We start from the raw sequence: 15,012 nt of genomic DNA, 5'->3' as shown, positions 1-15,012 counted from the left end.
TAATGCTAATGCACAAAGCATTCATGCATACCTACACTAATATAAATCTATTTGTGTGATGGACTTAGTTAAATTAAATAATAAAAACACATTAATAAATTATGAATAACATATTATTTAATGACTCGTAGGTTAGGTTAGAGAAAATGTATGTATAGGATGTCGGATAAAAATGTATTTCCTCAATATTTATCTTCAAAAACAATAATCATTTAAAAACGCTCGCATAATAGTATAATAAAAATAATTATTAAATTCTACCCGCAAGGCTTTTTACATGTTTAATAACATTGTGTACAACGTCAGTACTTTTGTAAGTGCCATTTAAATCAGCTGTGTGTATCATGTCTTCATTAAGAGTCTTAGATATAGCTGTTCTGATAATATCGCAATGCACTTTATGGCCTAAGTGTTCTAACATATCGGCAGACGCGCTTAACATCGCTACTGGATTTGCAGTGTTGGTACCAGCAATAGATGAACCAGTGTTTCTGGTACCTGGTTCAAAAACTGCATAATGATCACCATAGTTTCTTCCGGATATTAGACCGGCACCACCAACAAGCCCACATATTACATTAGATACAATTGAACCGTACAAGTTAGGCATGACCATCACATCGAACTGATGAGGATTAGACACCAACTGCATGCAACAATTGTCAATAATCATATGTTCAAATTTAATATCTGGGTAATTTTCTGACATTTTTTTGCAAGTTTCCAAAAATAATCCATCTGATAATTTCATAATATTAGCTTTGTGGACTGCTGTAACTTTACTGCGACCATTGTTTCTGGCTAATTCGAATGCATAACGCGCCAACCTTGTGGAGTTTTCTTCAGTAATGACTTTCATGGATTCAACCACACCTTCGACACTTTCGTGTTCCAACATTGCATATTCACCTTCAGTATTTTGCCGAATAACAATTACATTAACATTCTTGTGGCGACTTGGTACGTTATTATATGACTGAACATTAATGACATTCACAAATAAATCGAGTTCATTACGAATGGCAACATTACGTGAAATGATAGCAGTATCGAGACTGCGTGTTTCAATGTTACCTTTAATGCATACACCATTTCTACGAATAGACATAATGGCGTATTGCAGGTCATCATTATTATCACTTTTTGGATCGATCTGAATTGTTTCGAAATCGACTGGTACACCACCATGTAAAAAGACTTCTTTTACATAACTCATCAGCTCTGGTCCAATGCCTCCACCTGGCAACATAGTGACTGCATTTCTTCCTCCATATCTATGATTAAAAAATAAATATTATACTGAGAATTGAAATTGAATTCAAACAGTTGAAGGTGTCCCCTCATGGGCCCATCCCACAATGTCGTTCAATAATGAAATTTAAATAGAAGTGTTCATACATTGTAATACAACCATAAACATATTAGGTAGCACACAATTTGGAAATTACCTGGCTCTGGGCAATCCGACTTGTTTTCGGGCCTGGGGGTGCTTATGTTGGATGTCGAAATTGACGGACGACAACTGACGAATGGTATGTGAACCTGCTTTTTTAGACAAGCTACTCTTCGAAAAAATAGCCAACATATTGGATAACCTTACACTCTCGACTAAAAAAAAAAAGTATTAGTCTACAGCTACTAAAAATTGTCTTTGAACACTCAAAAAAAGTAAAATAAAATTAAAGTTTAGAGGTTTAAAATACGTTCGTACTTCGTACAAGAGTACAGCTGTTTAGTGTTTTTCAATTTGTTAATGATAACGTTAGTCGACGTTTGTGATAAAATAGTAAGCAGACTCACCACTCCGTAACTCAAAGATCAACAACTTGTAACTGACAACAGCCAGTGGGAAGATTAGTAATAAGACTTAGGAATAAATACAACAGGAATAATTCACACGTTAATGTAAACAACAAAAATCGAAAAATTTGAAAAATACCATTATAATACATACATTACTATTACTATGGTATTATATTTGTATTATACGAACTATGTTTAATACTATCCAATGAAGCTAACACTATTAACAATCCGTCAAGTTTTAATATTAATTATTATTCTTATTATTGTCAAAAGATTTTAAGTTTAAATTTAGCGAGATAAAAGAAATAAGAAATACAGTATTTAACACATGACTAAACAAGTATTATTATTATTAATAATCCTGATTTGATTTAAAATTTTAAAAATGATATTTTTATTTAAATTCTTATCAATAGTATTGTGATAGTAACTCGGCTATAGATAGTATTTACATAACTACATAGTACATAGTCTGTAGTAGCAACTAGCAAGTAGTAGTTAGTAGACAGTAGTTACTAATTTACTACTTTGCTAGTTGAGTAGTATTGGCGATTCATAAGGAGCACAGTTTTTTATATTATTAAATTTATTAACATTGCAATATTAATATGATCATAGAAAATAGTGATTACACAGAACACACTATATTCTGTAATTCTGTTTCCTTTGGCCTTTACTCTGTTTGATCAGTATTACTTAATAAATTCAAATTTGAATTGAGATTAATTTAATATGTACAATTTGTATATTTAAATTTAATACCTACTGATTACCTAATATATCATATCTTAAAATTCACTCAACAGTAATAATAACTTAAAATGTAAATATGTTCGATTTTTGTTAAATGGATAACTGATGTCTAACTTTAATATATAATAAACACAAAAGTCAAACATTATATCAATACAATCATCATGTTTATACATGGCATATATTTTATTTGTCTATACTTGTTGTCAATCTCACATAAGCTTGGTTGGTTTATTTTTCTTTAGATTTCATAATTACTTTAAAAGATATTTTCTGTTAAATTAAAACATTTTTTTACAGAAAGCTCGGAAATAGTCATAACAATTTTGAGTCAACTAAATGACTATAATGCAGGACAAGCTCTCAGATTAAAGAATAATATTTTGAAACAAACAAAATCAATTAAAGTTAGTATAATATGCATAATTAATTGAGACTTGCATTAATTGTATACTTAATTAATAGTTTAAATTACCTACTTGATGGAATGTCTATATAATTAAAACTTTGTACTCACATTTTGATAAAATTTTAAGACTCGTGTTAATCATTTAGGATCCACGACTAGGTGGTGTATATATGCTTCATGAACATTTTCCAGAACCTGGGAGTTGGACTATTATTCCAATTTTAAAACTGTAAGAAGTATGTTTGTACCAAATTATTTTCATTAATTGATTTGTATCTCTTATTTTTATTATTTAGATTGTATAAAAATAATAAAAATGCAAAGTGGTTTTTATTTTGTGAAGAAAACGCTTATGTGAATTATGAAAATTTACAATTACACTTAAGAGAAGAACACTCTAATGAAGTAAGTACAAATAACTGACTAGTTATTGTCTTAAAACCAATATGAAATACTGATTCTTGTCAATTGCTTATGATAAATTATAAATGGATTTTTTTGGCTTAAGTTAAAAATAATAATCCAGATAGAGTTTTCTAATCCAACTAATTGGCTTGGTGTAAACATAATTATTTTTAAATTTTAGATGTCTACAAAGTTTTTATCTGTTAATTATAAAATTTATTTATATGAAATATTATAGTCAATATGGATGGGATATGGTGTAAAAGATAAACATCCTACAATAATTCATCATTATGCATTTGAAGAAAATGAAAATGAAAGAGTTGCTTACCCTTTGTTTGCTGCAGGATTTGTTATGTCTGCTGGGCTGCTAAAAGAGTTAGTTAAGATTTACTAAGTATAACTTTGCGATGTAAAATTTACTTTTGATGACATTTTTTGTTTTAGTATTGCCAATATAAATGTTGAAACTTTTGGTTCAGATTTTTCAATCGATGCATCTTATGAGTTAGCATTAGTGATCAATAAAAAAATTGAACATCTACCTTTGAAATTTTGTTTGAAACTTTCACCAGACTGTATTGTTCATCCTTTATCTGAAAGAAGTGACTGTGTAAGTGCATGTGTGAAATGTGTATGTATATAAATTTAAAATTATTTACTTTTGTTTTAAGACACATTATGGAAAGGTGACAAAAGATTCAATATATTTTGCTGTGAAAACATGCAGTAAATTTCATTCAAATAGAGTACCAGTATTACAATCTACTTGGGGCCGAGATGCCGTGCATATTGAATACTTTAGTGATAAACTTGGTATTTAATTAACTTCTCCATTCGTTATACATTCTTTTTAATATTTTATTTTTTTAGACGATACGATACCAACAACTGTATTAGATGTGCCAAATACTGAAAGAGGACACTGTCTAAAGACTATGACAATTTTCAAATACTTATCAAAAAAACTTTTGTCAAATAAAGCTGTGAAATGGATTGCTTTGACAGACGATGATACTCTTTTGAGGTAATACAATTGTACAAAAGATTATAAAGCATAAAGCATTGACCCTAAATTTCTATTTAAATATTTAGTGTTCCTCGGTTAGCATCGATATTGAGCTGTTGGAATGGTCAGCAAATAGCACTTGGTCAAAGATATGGTTACAATATTCGAGGAGATCAGTCTTTAGGATACAATTATCTAACAGGTGGAGGAGGTATTATACTTAATGTAGCATTGGTCCATAAATTGACCACTTGCAAATGTTATGCACCCGATGCGCCCGATGATATGGTATTAGGCATGTGTTTGAAAGCTTTAAATGCTACAGTGGTCCATTCTCCAGTTTTCCATCAAGTTCAGTTATAATTAACCATGTGTTTATAATATATAATGCTTGTTTCATACCATTAATTTATTTGTAGGCTAGGCCACAAGATTATGCTGACGAGTATTTGGAATCCTATCCAATGATATCTTTTCATAAACATTGGATGATTGATCCAATAGAAGTCTATCGTCATTGGCTTTATCAAGACTCTTCTTTTGGACATGATGAACTTTAAAGTAATGCATTTATGATTTACACAAATCGATTTAAAAACAATTTTACAATTTTCATTTATTATTTTTTTTTTAAATAAAAGTATAAATTAAAACAATAACACTAATTTATAATTATAAAGAAAATTTATCAAAAAATTCCTTTCAATAAAACTATTGGTTTTACAAATCTAATAGTTAAAATAAATGCATCAAAATATCGTTGAATTTATAATTTTGATCGTACTGCTATTTCCTTCCACCAAGTAGGTCTTTCAAATGTCGATTTATCTTCAAATAATAAATTCTTCAAATTTTCATACACCTAAATATACAATAATTAATTAATCAATATGATTTTAGAGAACCTGAAAAAACAGGAAATGCTATATTACTATTACCAAAGAGATCAAGAAAAATAGCTACTTCAATACATGTGATTGCTTACAAACAACATCTGTTTTAAATGTCTAACACTTAATTGGATCAAATACAATGACAATTATGAATAGTTAAATAAAGTTATTTGAAGTAGTGTATTACATAGATGTGTTTTTAAAAATTTAATACATTATGTAAGAGTTGATCATTTATAAGAGTATGTGATCAGTGTTGAGTAAATTGATAATTGAATCAAAACAAAACATGTTAGGATAAGTATGGTATTCATGTTCAATTAGTTAAAATTTTCTTGAAAATGCCGTTTAATTTATGAATTCTGAAATGGAGATTTTTCCATTTTTTAGTGTAAACTAAAAAACTTTTTTAGGTCGCCTAAAAACATGTGAGCTATATTCAGTTATATTATACTCGCCGTACGCTAAGAACACAACTGGCTGTCAGTAGTGCCCATTACTCACAAACAGTTTCTGGTTGGTTTTCCAAGCTGTCTAAATCCGATTATGACAAACGGCTAAGTTGTTTAAAACACGCTTCTGATCATGATCTCAGTATGTGACAAGTACAGAATTGGTCATTTAAATTACATAATCTAATAAATGATTATGCAATTGAAGATGATCAACTTTAATAGGTTTTTCTATAATTCAGCATTACAAGATCTATTATAGGATTATGATTCATAAATAGAACAAGACTGTACTTATAGGAAAAAGTTCAGAAAAAATACATGAAAGTATTAAATTCTTTACATTGTACGTATTTTAATAGAGATATAATTAATTTTGTAAATTTTAGTTTACCCGTCCGTTTGAAGCAGCCAGCACTGAATTAAGTATAAAATCTGGCGGCACTATAGCATCAGCAAGTGTCACTGCTTCATTTTTAAGACTTGAACATAAATCTATTATGGATCCTTTAACTATTACAGAGGCCAATGGCCCATTAGCATAACCACCTATTAAAAAAAACAAATAATAATTATTAATACCAAAAATGTTAAATATTCTTAATCATAAATACCTTCATATAAAATTGACAAATGTTTTTCAACTAGCCAAAATCCATAAAGTGAAGCAAGTTTATGTAAAACTAGTCTATGGGCATCGTCTAAATTTTGAGATGATGTTGTTTTAATAAACTGTTTCAATATTAAGTACTGGAAATAAAATAAATGTTTATATAACATATAATCTAGATTTATTATATGATAAATTTACTTCTGCAAATACTATTGACAGATCCCTAGCAAAGAACATCTGGGAATCATTTTTCGCTGTGAATAAATCCTTTCTTTGACCTTTTAATAGTTCCAATTGTGCATATGTCTGACGTAGTAGATAGCAAATCATCCATTGAAAACAGGATAATAAATCTAAGTGTATACAAATAACCTTATTAATAATAAGTAGAATATTATTTTAAAAATATACTCACGCATATGAGTGAATACTTCATCCACTCTAGATAATTTAAATTTTTCACTTAATATTGTTTCGGCATCTTTAAGAAAATCTATAGTACCCAGTGGAGTATCACAACAACTTTTATTTCCATTCAGTAAACTTGTCCAAATATTTAACAGCCAATTACTTGTTTGTTGTATTAACACATTATTATCACCTTCATAAGTGCAATTAGCATCATTTGCATTACGTAGTTCATTAAGACCAGCAGCTAATAATAAAATTATAAACGGTTATTAAAAGAAAATTAAATTAAATGTTTAAGAGCATGCCGTATTTGCATTTGTTGTCTTTGTATTTGTGTTAGTATTGTACAATTGTAAATTTGCATTCAATAGATTCCATTTTATACTGTAAGCTTTAATATTTAAGTTATTTTACCTATTATTGAACATAAATATAAAAATATTATTTTTAGTAAGTCATAGGCTTTTATTGATATTTTAGTTTTAAAGTGAGTTATAATTTATAGCTATGTAAAATATTACAATTTTTAAATGTTCATAACTCGTTAAAAAAAGGTAAATATTAATAAAATTACATAAGACGTTCGAAATAATATTCTTAACAATATTTTATGTTTTATAATAGGTAGATTTTACTCTGATATTAAACCAAACAGCATAAAATGGATTCTGGTAAACAGAAATTTTCTGTGTAATATGTAAAATAATGACAAAACTCGCAAGTAAAATATTCTTTTAAGAGAATGTATCCCATACATGTATTGTTTTTGTCTCATAAGTGTGTAGCTATACGTCTATACTAACTTTAACATAAAGCCGTAAATGCATAAGTATTTATTTCATTAATTATATACCAAATAGCAAATACCATTAAAATAAACTGTTTTCAAATTGTATATAGTTTGATATTATAATTGTATTATTATTTATTAATAAGTAATAATATTTAAAACATAAAATACTGTGTTTTTACTGGGGGGCCCCATAATTTGGTATGGACAGGGGTTCACCGGGAAAATCCCGATTTCCGATAAGCCTATCCACTTCTGGATTATTTACAGGATATTTAAACTAACAAAATTAATGTTGTTAGTTGTATACTTGTAAGAAAGTGACATAACATGCAAGGGGGATGACTCACCTTTTAAATAACCATGACCACCACATGCTTCTCTACACTCTTGTATTGCGTCTCGACATGTCCACGCTGCAATAGGTTTAGTACAACTAGATACTGCGTGTATTTCTATACCCAACAATCTCTAAACATAAACGACACATTTATTAAACATTTTCAAATTATTTAAAAATATTTTTTTATTACTAGTTTTTCTGAACCACTGTTGGTAAACATCTCAATTAAAAATGATTCATATACATTAGCCACATAATCGCCGTAGATTTTTATTGCATATGCAGCAGCCAAATTTGGGATCAATCTACATTGCTGAAAAAAAAATGATTTTGTTTATTTACATAATTTTAAACAATCTATATATTATAATTTATAATTAATATAAGTGTAGTATCCATAAGATAATAAAATGGACATTTTAATGTGAAAATAATTAATTTATTATTCAGGTTTTATATTTACTTACGACTAATTGATACTCTAAGACTGGTAACTCATCACTATTAGGAGGTCCAAACTGTTTCCTAACACCTGTATATCTTATAGCTATAGGAACAGCTTTTGTAATGTATGCTGCACATATATTGACAATACCTAATCTTCCAATTGATAAACTGCCTAAAGAAGCTCCTATAAATATAATTAGGTAACTTTAGTAATGGCATTATAGACATAACCCAGCATATAATTTTTTAAAACTTTAATATTTTAATAAAACAATTTCAAATACACATAAGTAATATAATTTTTTTTATAATGCTACATTAATATCTATTGTGGTGTTTACTAAGAAATTAACAATTAGATTAAAATGAGTGTTGTAAGTAAAATTTAATTTTGGTTGAATACAATATGTTAAGAATGAGCATTGGTTTTAATATTAAAATATTGACATCACAAACTTAAAATTGAAAAATTTATGGGAAACACTTGAATAAATTAATTTAATAATTTATATAATAATTATTTAAGAGCATTGAGGTATAAAAGCTATAGATAGCTTAATAGTGATAAATTATAAAACTATAGGTTATTCTTATTATAAATAGATGATTATTGAAGTGTATAACATACTATACATATTATATTACCTAATCGTTTTGATTTATCTTTAAACGGTGAAATATATTGTCCATTATCATTTATATCTCCAGTTTTGCTCAGTAAACTTTCTTTTGGTACACAAAACTTGTCAAACATAATAAATCTAATAAAAAAATATTTATAAATTATTATTGTTATAAAAATTAATTAAAAAAAAAAAAAACAAACAAGAATCATATTTTATTAAATTTAGTGATTCTCAATTCATAATTTTTATCTAATTATGTGTATTAAATGTATTCATGTTTATTGTAATAATTGTTCACTTTAAAGTCATTACAAATATTACATTTTATTATAACATAAAATTTTGGTTATTTTTTATATTAAAATTTTTCAGATGAACGTTACCTTTTAATATATTTTTAATAAAATAAATATTAAATTCCATGTGTATGTGCTTTAGAAATTTATATAAAAATAAACTGTTAACTGTTAAGTAAATATGATTAGGAATCTCTGTAATAATGTATGATTAGGTAGATAAAATAAAAATTACCCATTATCAACACCATTCAAACTGGCTTTTTCTCCTAGATCACCGACTATGACTCCTGGATAAGGTAACATTGTTTTTGGATCTCGTACTTTAACTACAAATGCATGTAATCCGTGATCTTCACCATTACTCATGATTAATTTGGCCCAGATTATTGCGTATATACTTGTTTTTCCTAAATTTTATTTATAATCATAGATATTTTATTATTTTAAATTTTAATGATCTTAAATTTATGTTTTCATTTTTTTTTTTAACCAATAAGATTAGAGAGTTTATATTTTTTATAATTGTAAATTAAATAGAAAATTTAATTTATTTACGGAATGCATATTAACATAACATACCTAAACTACCAACCCAACATTTTGCTGCTTCAAAATCAGGAGTATTTAAAATAAACTGTTTTAAATTATGGTCATAAAAAGCTGTAGTTCGCATTTCTTTAGTATTAGTACCATGTGAAATTTCTGTAAGTGCAAAACAACCAGTAGTCTGAAACACCAAGTCATTAACTTTAGAAAAAGGATACATAATAACAATAACACTATATTTGGTGAAAACTTACTTTTCCTTCCTGAGCATTTTCATATAAAATAGAATTCCTTCCATTATCCATATTCAATATTACGTTAGAGAACATATCAAAAGTCAGTCCGACCTTTATTGCAACTGATGGACAATATTGAAACATTGATACTACTTTTGATAAAGCCTAGAACATTTTATTTAATTTAATATTAATAAATATAATATTATTTTTAGCTGTATTCACCAGTCTGGGATTAGACATTAATTCTTCAAATGGAAATACTTTAGATTCTACAATTTTATACATTCTCAATAACGCTAATCTTCGCTGTTCATCTAATGGTAATGTTTCATTAGAATGTTGGAATAATGGATCAGATTCAAATGTTTTCCAAGCTCTCATCTATAATGAATATAATATTACATTATAAAATATATTTTAATTAGCTTATTAACTTAAATACCTTATATCGTAAACTCTCTTCAGTTTCTATAAAAACTCGCATTTTTTTCCAGTTGATGGTAGCTTTTTTTCTATAAAAATCTAGTGGGCCAGATTCAAAGTCCTTCAATATATCACAGCACGTATTCATTTTAATCTACAATATTTAAATTATTTTTCAATAGAAATGTATAATATATATTTTATATTATTATAACTGTTATTATTGATATTTAAGAAGTCTTAATACCTATTGTTTTATGAGCTTTATTAATTACTTATTTATTTATGAGATGAGTTAATACCAACTCACACTTTACAATAAAGTATAAAATAGTTACATAATATTATAGGTAAAAATAAATTATTATATGACTGGCAATTATACATAAATGATAATAAAGGCTTTAGAACTAGGTTACCAGTGAAAGCATGTACAGTAGAACCTCATTTATCCGTCAGTCTCGGGACTAGAGTTTTCACAAATAGTCCAAAAGATGGTTAAACGATGAATCAACTGTTTCAAACATATATATATATATATATATATATACATTACTTATTATTTTTTCAATAATATTATTATTATTATTATTTTTTAACTTACTATACATTTATTATATTTATTGACTACTTTTACATTCATATATTTGACAATTAATATATTAAGTACATACATATTTACAATTATTATTTTTTGAAAAGTCAGTTAATTTTTTTTTATTTGACCATACCACGTGATATTTCTGATTAAGTTTCATGTAATCCATGTGATTAAGATTTTATTTTAATATTGGAAAATCAATAAAAAGTGATTTGATGCATCTAAAGATTCTTTTAAAAAAATTTAAATGAAATTTGATTTTAACTTCTAGGTGTAAAGATTATAGTGATAGATTTTAAGTTATTTATGGAAGAGTGAATAATCACAAGGATGTTCAATTAAATAATAATATTAAGGAGTAGTCCTAGATACTTGACCAAATACAAAAAATATTAAGTTTGTTTTAAAGAAGAATGCAATCTATTGAGGAGCTAATTCTTTTTTAAGAATTTGATGTTGTTGGTTATTAGAAGATTTTAGCCTTTGTAATCAATTATTCAATTATTTATTTAATAAAAAAAATAGATCTTAAAAGGCTCCCTTTAAAAGATACTAGAGAAAGATAAAGTTTAGTTAAAACATCATTAAACTTAACAAATTACTACCAATCTAGATTCTAGATAGACCAATACAGTAAATATATCAACTAAGACAAAACAAGATTCCTAATACAAAAAACTCTAAGTTCTATCAATTGTGTTTAAGTTTCTGAAAATCAATAAAGATGAGAAAGATGTGAGCTCATAAGTAGTATTGGTGTAAATTAAAGTGGCAGGGAAAATTGTGTAGATCCAAAATTATTTGAAGATAGATTAATCAATTAAGTGTTTAAGGCAGAGAAAATATTTAATTATTAAAGTGCACCACTAAAAGGTGAAAATCAAAAAAGTTTCCTGTTATATTTCCAAACTATACTCAGTTTTTGTAAGTCGATTGGTGACTTAATTTTGATTTGTGTATTTATTCAGTTCAAAAAATTAGATTTTTAAGTTATTTGGAATCAGAGATAATCAATACCCTACTTAATTAAACAAAATATCTTAAAGAACATGTCATGGAGTTAAAATTAGCAAACTTAAAATCAAAATGAGTGCATTATTAAAATTATCACGTTGATTAGCAATATCTTGTTTTTATTATTGTCTTTTATTTTTTTATATTTTAACACATACCACAGATCTATATACACGTCTGTGAAACATACCTCATAACTAGGGCTCGGAAGTTGATGCATTTTGTACTTTTTTTTTGGAAATTTTTAGACAATGCTTTTCTAACCATAATTCTGTTTCATTAGCATGTGAATCTGAATGACTTATTTTCATTTTGCATTTTCTGGTGTTTATTACTTTTTAAGTTATTTTTTGACATTTTTCCACATTTTTACTTATTTCACACTAGTTCACTTCATATCGTTTCTTGTCGACCATTATGCCAATAACCTAAAACTTGGAAATTACCACAAACAAATATTTGTAATTTTTTATTTTCCTATTTTAATGAGATTTTTATCATTTTTAAGTCATATTTTGAGTAATTCGAAGCTTTGATAAATTTATATAGAATTTTATAGTAAAATATTTAAAAATAATGTATTTTTATTAATTTAAAACCAATATTTGTAATTTTTCGGTCATTTTTTATTATTTTTAAGGTCATCAACTTCTGAGCCCTACTCATAGCATTTAATTTAAAAATACCTATTCAAAAAAAAAAAAAATTATATATTTTAATCGCTGATTTATAAACTGAACAAAATATTAAAAAATCTATAACACCACGAGAATACAATTTTTATTTTATCAATATTAGGTGTACCTAATATAGCATAATATGGTGACCAGATATAAAAATTTTAAAAAAAGTACATTTTAAAACTTAGCTCCTACTCGGTTCATAATTTTTCAATGCATATACTATTCTACCAAATATTTGCCCATGTCATAGACTATAAGTAATCTCCTATAAAAATTGTTTTTTTTTTCATCTGATTACTCCATTTTATTATTATTATTATTATCAACGACTATAAAAACTAATTATTTAAAATTAAAATGTCAACTCATTTGGTATGCATTTTTATAATGGGAATACTTTTAAATTTAGCTAATTAAAAGTAAACTTAAACAAAAGTATAAATATTTAAATTATTTTGCCACATTACCAATCAATCAGAACACATTAAGCCGAACCATAAAATTTAAATCGATAACTAAATTATAAAAAATCATAAACATGTATTAGCCCATAATATTTTTAAAAAAAGAGTACAACTTCGTGTACTTAACACTATTGTTAAAAACACTAGATTACTAGAACATAAATCAAAAAAGAATACTGTCCTAAGAAAAAGACTACGTTTGGTCACCATAAATATCGGTGAATTGTATACCAAACAAGTGTCTGATTATGCAAAGTACATCTGCATAATGTATACAAAGGTTACTAGGTTAGAATAATTCATTTCATGTATATTGCATAATGAATGTTTTAATTGGAGATGTCTACATTTATAATGGAGTTAAAAATCATGAGTGCTTTGGTGGTCAAATGGTAGTTTATCTCAGGTTTGGAAATTGTTCACACTAAATAATGGGGTTATATAAAATGGTTTACTAATATAAAAAATATATAATTAACTGGACAAACTTTTTCATTATTAGTTATTTGGGTTAGATCAAAGGTTAGGGTTTAAAATTGTTTTCAATATTTTACGAAAATGAATGATGTTAAATATTAATCTGCAATGATTATTGTTATATGAAAAATATTGTCAAATTACCTCACTAGTACTTGTATTCGAACACTTAAATTTTGGTTGATAATTTAGTTTTATTTTACGTCGCATTATAAACATTTTGACATTAAAAACAAAAATATCTCTTAAAGTACTAACTGCAAGTCTGCAAATTAAATAAGTTTAAAACATATAAAAAAAAAATCAATTTTTTTGTATTTATAAAAATTTTAAACAATAACTTTTCTATTTATTGTGTAAGTAATTACAATGTAATGGTATTAATATAATTTATATTGTATTAACGTTGAAAAAAAAATTAAAACAAAAACTTAAAATATTGACCTCAATAAAATTTATTTATCTTTATAACTTAAATAGTCATATAATAATAGAATATATTGATGTACTATTGTACTACCTATATTACAATTTGAATAATTCTAAGTTTAAAAAATATAATTTATTTAAAATAAAACCATAAGTGTTTGTTCTTTTTTTAAATTTTATACACTGTGTAAACAATTTACTGCATAAATATACCATCGATTAAATTGTACACACAAATACATAAGTTTTTAATACCGTAAATTGTATTATGGTACTTCAACATTTGAGATATCATTTGTAACATTTGAAGTACCTATCTAATACTAGGAATGCAAAATATTTTATCTAGTTCATAAAATTTCAAATGGATTTATTACACAATTTTTAATTTTAATATTTTTGGCATACTAAGACATAAATCACCTAAGACGAGGCCTATGGAATTTATAATGAAATTGCCTAATAATTTTTAATACATACCTTGTTTATTCGATCTACGACTTGTTTATTTCATAAAAGATTGCCCCAACAAATAATAACTTAATACTTAAAAATACTTTATACGAATTCAGAATTATTAGAAATAAGAAAAATACTAAGAACGACTGATGAGATAGACTTTCACTCGAATACTGTAGTAATTAACTATACACAATATGTGAAATGTTCAGTTGATTGACTCGACTGTCGATCATGTACTACGTCTGACATCATCACACTAGTTCTATTGAGTATTGAGTAAAAGTAATGTAAAATTAGTAATTATGAGTAATAGGAGCAATTTTAAACTTTTTTTTTTTTATACCAATTGATTAAATAATAAATATAACATATAGGTATATGATTCTCGTACTCACAAAACGTATATAGTGTGTACTAA

The 15,012-nt window shown here is 26.1% G+C and overlaps 3 protein-coding genes across 9 annotated transcripts; 1 reads left to right on the top strand and 2 right to left on the bottom strand.

The window, feature by feature from the left end:
- Positions 1-95: 95 nt before the first annotated feature.
- On the bottom strand, positions 96-3,125 carry LOC114121534 (isocitrate dehydrogenase [NAD] subunit gamma, mitochondrial). Of its 3 annotated transcripts, none has more exons than XM_027983932.2 (3): positions 3,077-3,125; positions 1,449-1,608; positions 96-1,274 (listed from the first exon to the last, which is right to left on the bottom strand). In XM_027983932.2, exons 1-3 carry the CDS (start codon positions 3,108-3,110, stop codon positions 251-253), a joined length of 1,218 nt encoding a protein of 405 aa, XP_027839733.1. In that variant the 5' UTR covers positions 3,111-3,125; the 3' UTR covers positions 96-250. The 3 variants fall into 3 exon arrangements, with proteins under 3 accessions (XP_027839733.1, XP_027839734.1, XP_050060672.1); XM_027983933.2 differs by lacking the exon at positions 3,077-3,125 and adding an exon at positions 1,801-1,946; XM_050204715.1 differs by lacking the exon at positions 3,077-3,125 and adding an exon at positions 1,712-1,727.
- LOC114121533 (beta-1,3-glucosyltransferase) lies at positions 2,241-5,463 on the top strand. The gene is made up of 11 exons (XM_027983931.2): positions 2,241-2,784; positions 2,860-2,966; positions 3,115-3,197; positions 3,265-3,373; positions 3,612-3,751; positions 3,821-3,986; positions 4,048-4,189; positions 4,247-4,400; positions 4,469-4,733; positions 4,802-4,943; positions 5,283-5,463. The coding sequence occupies exons 1-10, from the start codon at positions 2,724-2,726 to the stop codon at positions 4,940-4,942; spliced, it is 1,368 nt and encodes a 455-aa protein (XP_027839732.1). The 5' UTR covers positions 2,241-2,723; the 3' UTR covers position 4,943; positions 5,283-5,463.
- Positions 4,969-14,973, bottom strand: LOC114121532 (peroxisomal acyl-coenzyme A oxidase 3-like). Of its 5 annotated transcripts, none has more exons than XM_027983925.2 (16): positions 14,613-14,973; positions 13,848-13,968; positions 10,484-10,618; positions 10,264-10,422; positions 10,057-10,203; positions 9,836-9,983; positions 9,489-9,663; positions 8,977-9,092; positions 8,352-8,515; positions 8,075-8,197; positions 7,892-8,012; positions 6,756-6,995; positions 6,539-6,693; positions 6,342-6,477; positions 6,122-6,276; positions 4,969-5,244 (listed from the first exon to the last, which is right to left on the bottom strand). In XM_027983925.2, exons 2-16 carry the CDS (start codon positions 13,920-13,922, stop codon positions 5,149-5,151), a joined length of 2,145 nt encoding a protein of 714 aa, XP_027839726.2. In that variant the 5' UTR covers positions 13,923-13,968; positions 14,613-14,973; the 3' UTR covers positions 4,969-5,148. The 5 variants fall into 5 exon arrangements, with proteins under 5 accessions (XP_027839726.2, XP_050060666.1, XP_027839731.2 ...); XM_050204709.1 differs by lacking the exon at positions 13,848-13,968 and adding an exon at positions 10,884-10,978 and having other exon boundaries at positions 14,613-14,972; XM_027983930.2 differs by lacking the exon at positions 13,848-13,968 and having other exon boundaries at positions 14,613-14,971.
- Positions 14,974-15,012: the final 39 nt, after the last annotated feature.

Source organism: Aphis gossypii, chromosome 3 (genome assembly GCF_020184175.1).
Source record: "Aphis gossypii isolate Hap1 chromosome 3, ASM2018417v2, whole genome shotgun sequence".
Classification (NCBI taxonomy): Eukaryota; Metazoa; Arthropoda; class Insecta; order Hemiptera; family Aphididae; genus Aphis; species Aphis gossypii.
The sequence above is the reverse complement of the archived record's forward strand: the minus strand, read 5'-3'. Positions and strand labels throughout refer to the sequence as shown.

Coding starts and splice junctions, on each gene's coding strand:
- LOC114121532 (XM_027983925.2), bottom strand. CDS start 13,922: ATGTTTATAATGCGACGTAAAATAAAACTAAATTATCAACCAAAATTT. Junction 9,664..9,835: donor ATGTTGGGTTGGTAGTTTAG/GTATGTTATGTT, acceptor AATAAAATTTAG/GAAAAACAAGTATATACGCA. Junction 9,093..9,488: donor TTGAATGGTGTTGATAATGG/GTAATTTTTATT, acceptor TTTTTTTATTAG/ATTTATTATGTTTGACAAGT.
- LOC114121533 (XM_027983931.2), top strand. CDS start 2,724: ATGTTTATACATGGCATATATTTTATTTGTCTATACTTGTTGTCAATC. Junction 3,374..3,611: donor GAGAAGAACACTCTAATGAA/GTAAGTACAAAT, acceptor GAAATATTATAG/TCAATATGGATGGGATATGG. Junction 3,752..3,820: donor TCTGCTGGGCTGCTAAAAGA/GTTAGTTAAGAT, acceptor TTTTTGTTTTAG/TATTGCCAATATAAATGTTG.
- LOC114121534 (XM_027983932.2), bottom strand. CDS start 3,110: ATGATTAACACGAGTCTTAAAATTTTATCAAAAT. Junction 1,609..3,076: donor TCTTAAAATTTTATCAAAAT/GTGAGTACAAAG, acceptor TTTTTTTTTTAG/TCGAGAGTGTAAGGTTATCC. Junction 1,275..1,448: donor GTCGGATTGCCCAGAGCCAG/GTAATTTCCAAA, acceptor TTTTAATCATAG/ATATGGAGGAAGAAATGCAG.